The 9464-nt window shown below is 31.1% G+C and overlaps 1 protein-coding gene across 1 annotated transcript; it reads left to right on the top strand.

Annotated features, from left to right (window-relative positions):
• The first annotated feature begins 1873 nt into the window (after nucleotides 1-1873).
• On the top strand, nucleotides 1874-5376 carry LOC121244783 (outer envelope pore protein 24, chloroplastic). The gene is made up of 3 exons (XM_041142991.1): nucleotides 1874-2229; nucleotides 2494-2853; nucleotides 5094-5376. Exons 1-3 carry the CDS (start codon nucleotides 2023-2025, stop codon nucleotides 5172-5174), a joined length of 648 nt encoding a protein of 215 aa, XP_040998925.1. The 5' UTR covers nucleotides 1874-2022; the 3' UTR covers nucleotides 5175-5376.
• The last annotated feature ends 4088 nt before the right edge of the window (nucleotides 5377-9464 follow it).

The following is a 9464-nucleotide window of genomic DNA, read 5'->3' as shown; positions in this document are numbered from 1 at the left end:
TATATTTGTTTTCTATTGTTCTTGTTTTGACTGGTTTTCTAATAATAATGACTTCTTTCCTCTAACTGATTTGCTATTTAAGTACGTGATTACCATTTTTACACCAGATGATCATCTGCTATATATATATATATATATATATATTTCTACATGAGTGGCCTTTCTCAAATGATGATCATGCGAACTTTTGTCTCCTTTTTGTTATCCAAATTAATTATGTAGCTCATAAACAAGCCCATATGTTTGTCTTTGGATCATTTGAGACCCACAAATATTATAAAGTGAATTCCTCCAAATTAATTCATACTTTTATATATATATATGAAACCTAGAACCTGTCTTAAAGAAATAATTAACATCATTTGTGAGAACAGAAGTTACACATTTGATGAAAGGGAAGGACAAAAAAAATAGTACTGCTTCTAAACCAATGTATCCACTAGAACCTTGTCCCCAAGATTCATTCGTAACCTTAAAAATTAAAATATGGGCCAATTTTGTTGGCAACTTAATTAGAGTAATTTAATGTTAATGCTAATTTTTTCATTTGACGGCTTTAAAAATTTTTAAAAAGGAATTAAAATAAGTACCCTAGTAAAGCAGCTAGCAAATAAATTAAAACCCCATTATCAGTCATTCAAAGTAAATTAACCATGTCATATTATATATTATTTATAGATTACCTAGCTAGAAAAATAATATCCAAATTAACAAGCAAGCCATGCATTTATTTTGTATGCAACGAGTTGAGTGTATTAGCTAATGAACTAACTATACATAAATGATAAATCCATTGGCTGATGATGAGAGTCTCAAGAAGCAACTATTATGTGACCATAAAGATTAAAGAAGCAATACAAGAAACACAAAGGGATGCAAGCAGCTAGCTAGCAGTACTTGATTTTTCAAATTTTTGAGTAATTTATTTTCATCAAACTCTTCTAGAAACAAAGCAAGAAAACACAAATCATCCATAAAATCTCATACACATTTTATCAAACACATTGCATGCATACTGGTTTGCACAATCCGTTACTATCAACCATATTCAATTTTTGCTACATTTCTTTACAACAACACAACTTCACAAGAATCACAACAATTAATCCCAAAACAACTAATTCTAGGCAACCCAACAACATGGAAAAAAAAAAACATAAAATTAAATAAATTTTAGGACTTGGAATCGGAAACTTACCAGAGGCTACGGAGGCTAGCTTGAGAAGTGAAGGGGAACAGAGTGGGAACGAGGAACGGCGAGGCACCGAGAGATTCATTGGTTCAGAGAAAGGAAGAAGGAAGAAGGGAAGGGGGGTCTTGCGTTTTGGACTCCCGTATGATGAAACGACCGTTTATTTTTTTTTAAAGAATTGGAGTCGGAGTTCACAAAAAGGTCTCGTTTGGATATCCGTTTCATCTTATTTTATTTTATTTAAATATTTAAATATTATCAAAACATAAATATTTTTTTATTTTTCTTTCATAAATTTTCATCTAATTATTATTATTTTTCTAAATTTCTATATAAAACACATAAAAAATCAATTTTAACAAATCTTAAAATAAAAAAATAATATTAAAAAATAATATTTTGATAATATTTTAATTTTATAATTTTTTATTTAAATTATTCTATCTCATTTTCTAAAACTCAATAAAAATTTTAATTCAAACTATTTTACTATTATTACAAAAGAAAATATTTTAGTTACAAATGAATTATATAAAAATAAATTTATAAATTGATGTGACTTAATATAAAATATTAAATTATAAAATAAATTTTATGAAATTAGGTAAATTTATAAATTTATTTTATATAATCGTTTTTATCTTTTTATATCAACCTCTCGCTACTGTATGCTTCTCATCTACCTTATTCAATTTAAAAAAAAAAAAAAGAGAGAGAGAGAGAGACCGGCCAACTGCTTGAACATTTTCCAAATAAAACATGTAAATCGTTGTCGACTCCGCCAATTCACCGTTTGTACCTCTCTCATTGTCTCTCTCTCTCTCCCCAAAATGAAGGCTTCTTTGAAGGGCAGATACGAAACAGAGAAGAGCAACGGCCCAGCCGCCCTTGCTACTCTCGGCTTTAACGCCGGCGATGTCAAACTCCGAGCTTCCTTGACAGACGCCACTTTTGTCAACGGCCCCAGCGTAAACGGGTTGGTTTTAGCCGTCGAGAAACCCGGGTTCTTCCTCGTCGATTACAACGTCCCCAAAAAGGTACTTCCCAATTGCACTGACTCTTTGCTTTCTGATCATTTTTGTTAGGAAGTGATAAAATTGATTCAGTTTTTCAGAGGGTGAGTTAGTGCCTTGGTGTTTTTGTTACAATTAATCTTCTTTGGAAATTGAAAGAGAGAACTTGAACTCTTTGACTCGCTGAGATTCTAATAGATTGCTGTAAGATGGAAATTTTCTTCTAATTTCCTTCGAGTACTCAGTTACCGAACAGTTCTAATTTCAATATTGCGGTGTGTGGAGCAGGATTTCCGGTTTCAGTTCATGAACACAGTTAGGGTTGCAGAGAAACCATTGAAGCTCACTTACATTCACAGCAGAGGTGACAACCGGACCATTTTAGACGGAACCCTGGTGTTCGATTCAGCTAACAAGGTGTCAGCTAATCACGCGCTTGGCTCGAGAAATTGCAAATTGAAGTACAGTTACTTGCACGGAGGGGTGACGACATTTGAACCATGCTACGATTTGGCGAAGAATTCATGGGACTTTGCAGTGGCACGCAAGGTTTACGGTGAGGATGTGTTGAGGGCATCGTACCAGACATCGAGCCAAGTGTTGGGATTGGAGTGGTCGAGGAACTCGAAGCAGTTAGGGTCTTTCAAGGTATAGAGAAATTCTTGTTTTTGGGTTATTGATTGGTCTTTAACGACTAGCTTTCCCTTTTGTGTCGAGAATTGGGTGTTTAAGGAAGCATGTGTACTGAATATTCGTCTGTATTTTGATTGTTAACAAATGTTTTGGAGCTCAAATGTGGTAGTTGAGCTTAAGTTTTGCTATCCATTCATCGACATTTAAGAACTTTGATAGTTGTCCTTTTTGGAAATATCCAAATTTAATTGGTATTAGAATGTGCCAATTGTTTGCTGTGAGAAGTTTTAATCATGACTTTGTAAATTTTAGAGGCTTATTGGGTTGTATGCCTTAGGCTCCGTTTGGTTTTACAGATGGTCTCAACCCATCTCATCTCATCTCAACATCCAAACACCATTCAAACACAAACATTTTTCAATTTCAAATTTTCAAATTTTTAACTTTTTTATCTAATCATTACCTAATCATTTCAATTTTTCCAAACTTTCAAACAAAACACATACTTGAACCTGACTTATATGCTTATATGTATATATATGTATATATTTATGAATATTTGTATTTATGTGCATATGTATCCTGGTTTGTGGCTCTGCTTGTTTGTAATCTATTAAATAGTATAAGACCTTTGCACCCCCAAGATTAGTCGGAATGCTGTTTCCAAACACCCGTTGCCAATAAAAAAAATAGTATAAGAAGACCATTTCGATGTGGTATTTTTTTTTCATGCCTCATAAATGGTGGTTTGGCTCAGGTTTGAGAATGACCAGTCTTCACATGATCGGTTTCTAGTCTCACTAGTTTTCCATTTATTGTCCGAGTGGGTGTCTGATGTGTGTGGATGATGGTTCTACATTCAGAATACCTTTTTTGTTTTCTGTTTTTTTTTTTATTGGCACCGGGTGTCCAGAACAGCGTCCCAACTATTTAGATATGCTAATTTTGTCATATTTTTGATAGATAGATAGATTGTCAGGTTCAAGTTGACATATAGATAGATAGATAGATAGGTAGATAGATAGATTGATATATGTATTCTTGTTTGTGGTTCTGCTTGCTTGTAATCAATTAAATAGTATAAGAAGACCATTTGACCGCAGAATTTTTTTTCATGCCTCATAAACGGTGGCGTGTTTTGGTTTGAGAATGGTTAGCCGCTGCCTTTTTTTTTTTTTCTTTTGAGCAATGTTGGTTAGTCTTCGGATATTCGTTTCTTTATCCTCTGCAAAAGGACTTGGTAAATTCAGTAAATGGAAATACATTAAGGCTGAATGGCTTAGTAATAGGTGTTATTAATTGCTAGAAGATGAAACTCCTTGCCGAGGGCTTGAGCACCCACGGGATTAGTCGGGACTTTGTTCTCAGATACCCGGTGCCAATAAAATAAAAAATAAAAAATTAATTGCTAGAAGATATAAGCATATCACGTTTGACAATTGTGATTGACATAGATGGTGGCCGTGGGTGACACTTTTGAGATTTAAGTAGAATTTTGATGATATTTCAAAATTGTTCAAAACTCACTAGTTTTAACCATAAGATAGACTTTTAATTACTTATGTTTTATGATCTGAATGACTTTTCTTCTAGATAATCCATACATCCCATACCCACCCGCTGATCTTTCGATAAGATTCCAATTTTAACCACCTTTGTGAAGGGAGGTGCTGGAAGTGGATGGCTGGGATACCTTCAAGGTGGCGGCAATGGAGGTAGAGGTTGTGTCAGTGGCAAAAGTTGTGGTAGTAGTTAATGAATTTAGAGGTGGAGTCAAAAGGTGAAACTGGCTTGCACGTCTGCAGTGGCAGTGCTAGTGTGCTGGAGACGATAGTAATGGTGAAAATATGCTTGATGGAGCCTTGGACATGTGTCATTATAGTTATACTGAAATACTGCAGTCAATTCCTCAAGTTTCAAACATGTTTCCCTGTAATTTAATTAAGTTGTACATACTATTCATGCAATTTAAGTGGACGGCAGAAATGTTTTAGATTTGAATATATAGTCTAGTATTTAGTAGTTTTGGTCAAGAAACTTCTGGTAATGTTCCTAACTTCTTAGTTCAAAGTCGAGAAATATTTATTTTGCACCATAAACTAGATCGGACTTACTTTCAAACATAAAGATGTCTAGTTTACAACTGTCTGCACTTATGATTCAACTTTATGTGAGATTTGTTAGAGAGAAAATAATCTTTTTAGATTGATACTTGACAATTTGTTTTCTAACTTCATTCTTTTATTTCTTCCCAGATTTTAGCATCCATCAATTTGGCTGAGGAGAAAAAGGTGCCAAAATTAATTGCTGAGAGTACATGGACTTTCGAGGTTTGATCATCTTAGAACATATATTTTTTGGGGATTCATTTGCTCGTTGAATTGTCTGGAGATCAGACGTACAACTTTCTAATGGCTGCAAATCCCTGGAACTTTAAGCTTCTATTTGTTCTTGAACACTGTATAATTTAAAAGTGAGCTGATCTCCTGGTAGGGGCCAGCACAGTGGCAATGATTGTCAAACTGCTATTTTCGCTTCTGAAATATCTTCCTCTGGTCTTTGTTGTTTTAGAAAAACCCGAACCTTTTGTGATGCATTTGCACATGAGCAATGCTATTCTTTATCCTTGATTTTGTCATTCTCAATCACACTTGCTGAAGTGAAACATTTTAAGTGCTGTTCATTTGGGTGGTTGACATATAAAGTTACTTTTAAGTAGTGTGAATGAGAATGACAAAATTAAGGATGAAAAACGACATTTCTCTTTGCACATTCTCTCCTACCAGCCTAAAATGAAAGGGGGCTTGTGTAGGGTTTGGCTAACATTTATTCACGTTTCATAATTCATATGTTAGGACGGCAAACATCCTCGATTTGATCAGAGGAATAGTAATTTGTTTGACTATACAATTCTGGTTTGTTTTGGACTGTGTTTTTAGGTTGTAATTGTTTTTGGTTTGTTGAACATATTGTGTTCCTACCATGGGAGATGAACTACTTGTTTCTTGACTACCTCTTAGAAAATATGAACCAAATTGTACTTATCAAAAAAATATGAACCAAATTGTTTATTCCCTTTCTGGTTTGTTGAGCACTCTGATAATACATTTCACGTTTTTAACAAATCATGTAATATATATATATATATATATGTTTATCATAATATTATCCTCTTTTGTGATTAATTGCAGTTCCAAATTTAACTCTCGCCCAATTAAAAGGAAAATTTGCCATACATGAGGGAGAGGAAAACAATTTCAGATTTCTTGAAAAAAAAAAAAAGATAGAAATTAAATGTTTAAATGGAGTAAATAAATATTAGAGTTTGTTGTAGGGTGCTTTTGAAAAATGACTAGTTAAATTAGAAAAGTTAAGGTCTCATTTGATTATGCAGTTCAGGTGAGATAAAATGAGATGTTTTATTGAAAGGTGAATAAAATATTATTAGAATATTATTTTTATTTTAAGATTTGAAAAAGTTAAATTATTTATTATATTTTGTATGAGAGTTTAAAAAAATTATAATAATTAAATAAAATAAAATGAGTTGATTTTGTTTATCCAAATCAGGCTTAAGTTTTCTAGCCAATTTTTCTATTTAAATGGATAGATAAGACTGTACTTTCAAACTAATTGGAATTTATAATTTGACTCTTTGCACCCTAAATTATCAAACTAATAGGAATTCTAAGACTATAAAAAGTTGACATTTTGCAAATATGTGTCAGAATCGTGTCAAATCATTTATGCCTTAGTTTGTTTTCACAATTTTTTTAACTCATTTTATTTTATTTAATCATTATAATTTTTTTTAAAATTTTATATAAAATAAAATAAATAATTTAATTTTTTTAAATTTTTTTAAATTTTAATATTAAAAAATATATTTTAATAATATTTTATTCAATTTTTAACTTTAATCTTAACTCATCTTATCTATGAAAACAAATTAAATTTAATTATTTTATAATAATTTTATAATAAGAGTTATGAAGTGTGACAAGTGTCGTTTTTTTATAATTACGAAATGTGTCAAATCAGAATTAGTCGAAATTTTAATCTCAACATTCTATGCCAATAAAAAAAAAATGAAATGTATTATTATTTTTTATATTTTGAAATATAAAATGCAAAATCCATAATAATTTGATGAGTTTTGCCAGAATGTTGAAAGGCATAAGAGTTTCTTGAACACTCTTATATACTGTCAAACTATTCTAGCTAAGTCCTTTATGGAAAGCAAAGATAATCGATCATGAACTTGACCAAATCGTGTTCAGTTCGATTTTACCAGATGGTGTTGGTTTTTTGTTTTTTGTTTTTTTTGTTTTTTTTTTTATTTTTATTTTTTATTTTTTACTAAGAGACTCGAATTTCTTGACTCTCACCCTTCCATACGGGACTCCCGAATCACTATGGCCGGCTTTTGTCTCTGTTCGACCAGTTGGTCTCATAGTCAAGCAGGCTTGGGCCATTACGCTCACGAGTAAAATCTTAACTTGAGTGCTCGAGCCTACCTTTGCACACCCAAATAGTTTTGGTTCGAAATCTTGGTAATGATAAAGGCTAGAATTTATTGATTTCTTGGGCGGATGTTGAGAATATGAGATTGTAAGTATTGTTTGTCTAAATTTCAAGTTAATTGATATTTTGAGCACTTGGAATTTTTTTTATATATCAAACTCGTGCTTAAATTTTAGATATAAAGGAAAGAGATGTTAAATAACGCCTTTAAATGGTGTAAAAATTTGTAGGAAGACAACAGTCGGAAACCAAGCAGTATAATGATACTATTTAACGATGAGTAATCTTATCGTTTTAATTAAATAAAAATATTGTATTAATAAATAAATATGATTAGAAATAATAGGATTTATGATTATAAATAATAAGTTTTTTATGGAAAATAAAAGTCTGTATTTAACTACATGTGATATTCAAACTCTAGCCTCGCACTCAACCGCTATTTGCACAAGAAAAAAAGAAATGGAAAATGTTAATTTATCCTCTCACTTTGTCCATTGACCATTCGTGTATTTAATTTTTTTTTATTTAATGATTAATGAAGTAATTTTTAATATATTGATGTATTTTTTTTATTTTTTTAAAATATTTCAATATGTTAAAAAAATATGAAAAAAAAAAAACACACAAAAAAAAAAAAAAAAATTGTGTTAGGCGGCACCCAACGGTCATTGCTGGACGCAGCCTAACATAATTCAAAAGAAATATATCTTTACAAGTATTACTACAAATAACACTTCTATTATATTTTTATCCCACAATATAAAATGTGACGCTTTATCTTTTGGAACTATACTTTCTTGTGAAAAGTCAACAATTTAACCAATTTTATGTAGAAAAATTTTTGAAAGTGTGTTACACAGAACTGTAATTTATTTTGTAAGAATAAATCCGAAGGGTCATGTCTTTGAGAGATTTTTCGGCATAAAAAAATATGTGACTCTTTGAATCATCTTTTATATTTTTAAAAGAAAATTTAAAAATTTGACGAGTTATGTCACTTTATCATAATGAAATAAAAATAGAATAAGATCATAGTTTATAAAATTTTCTTTCTATATTTAGGTCAGACTACTTTGTATTATAATTTGACTTTGCAATTGGTAGGTCTGATATCGTTGGCCACTCCCTTATTCATATATTTTTTAGTTTCTCTTTGATTTGCACGTGGTAACAGGGCACCTTACCACGTCATAGAGCCCTTTACAAAGTCTTCCCTCTTTGCACTACCTGTTCCACGTGGCTACAGAAGGAAGCGAGGCAGAGGCGCTCCTAACTACAAATTCACAAGTCAAAAGGACTATCAAATTTGAGCAAGCCATTAGCCATCGGTTGGTGGTGCCTGGTGGTCCACACAAAAACTGGATAGGATTTCGAGGGTCATTTTTTTATTTAATAAAATTTTATTTTATCTATTCGTAATATATTTTAAATGAGTAAGGTATTGAAAATATCGCGTAATTATTTAAAAAAATAAATCTATTATTAAAAATTTAATTTTTTTATGTGGATCTTATATTCATTCACTTTTTTCAAAGTGATTATGCGATACTTGTACACTTCACGATTATAAATATAATTTCTTATTTTAAATAGTTGTTAATTTAAATGAATTTAAAATGCTAATCCTGGGGTTAGCTCAGTTGGTTCAGTCTTTGGTTTGCTCTTCAATAATCATCAGTTTGAATCCCCTTAGGGTTATTAGAGATTTACCTGGTCGTTAATTTTAAGGCACTATAAAATTAGTCAAAGTCTGTGCAAGCTAACCTGAACACCATGGACAAAAAACACTAAAATGCTACTATAAGATATTATTACTTAATATTAGATGCGAGTGATTATTTAAATTCTCCAAAAGTATTTCTTTTTTAAAAAAATTCTATTTATACTTACAATTTTACTTACATAAATATATCTGCTGATATGATAATTCCTGAAGATGGTAAAAATTTTAAAACTTGAGATTTGATATATAAATTAAAAAGAAAAGTTAATGCTAGTATGCCGTTAATTTATACCATTCACTTTGCCTCTTAATGTTGTTGCATCACAATGTGGTGCTGCATGGTTTATTAAAAATATATATATTCAAAACAAAATAG

The sequence above is a fragment of the Juglans microcarpa x Juglans regia genome, chromosome 8S (assembly GCF_004785595.1).
Source record: "Juglans microcarpa x Juglans regia isolate MS1-56 chromosome 8S, Jm3101_v1.0, whole genome shotgun sequence".
NCBI classification, from domain to species: Eukaryota; Viridiplantae; Streptophyta; class Magnoliopsida; order Fagales; family Juglandaceae; genus Juglans; species Juglans microcarpa x Juglans regia.
The sequence above is the reverse complement of the archived record's forward strand: the minus strand, read 5'-3'. Positions and strand labels throughout refer to the sequence as shown.

Bases quoted from the DNA above. Each gene is read 5' to 3' on its own strand.
- LOC121244783 (XM_041142991.1), top strand. From the start codon at position 2,023: ATGAAGGCTTCTTTGAAGGGCAGATACGAAACAGAGAAGAGCAACGGC. The intron at 2,230-2,493 runs GTACTTCCCAAT...TGTGTGGAGCAG, and splicing joins ATTACAACGTCCCCAAAAAG to GATTTCCGGTTTCAGTTCAT. The intron at 2,854-5,093 runs GTATAGAGAAAT...ATTTCTTCCCAG, and splicing joins AGCAGTTAGGGTCTTTCAAG to ATTTTAGCATCCATCAATTT.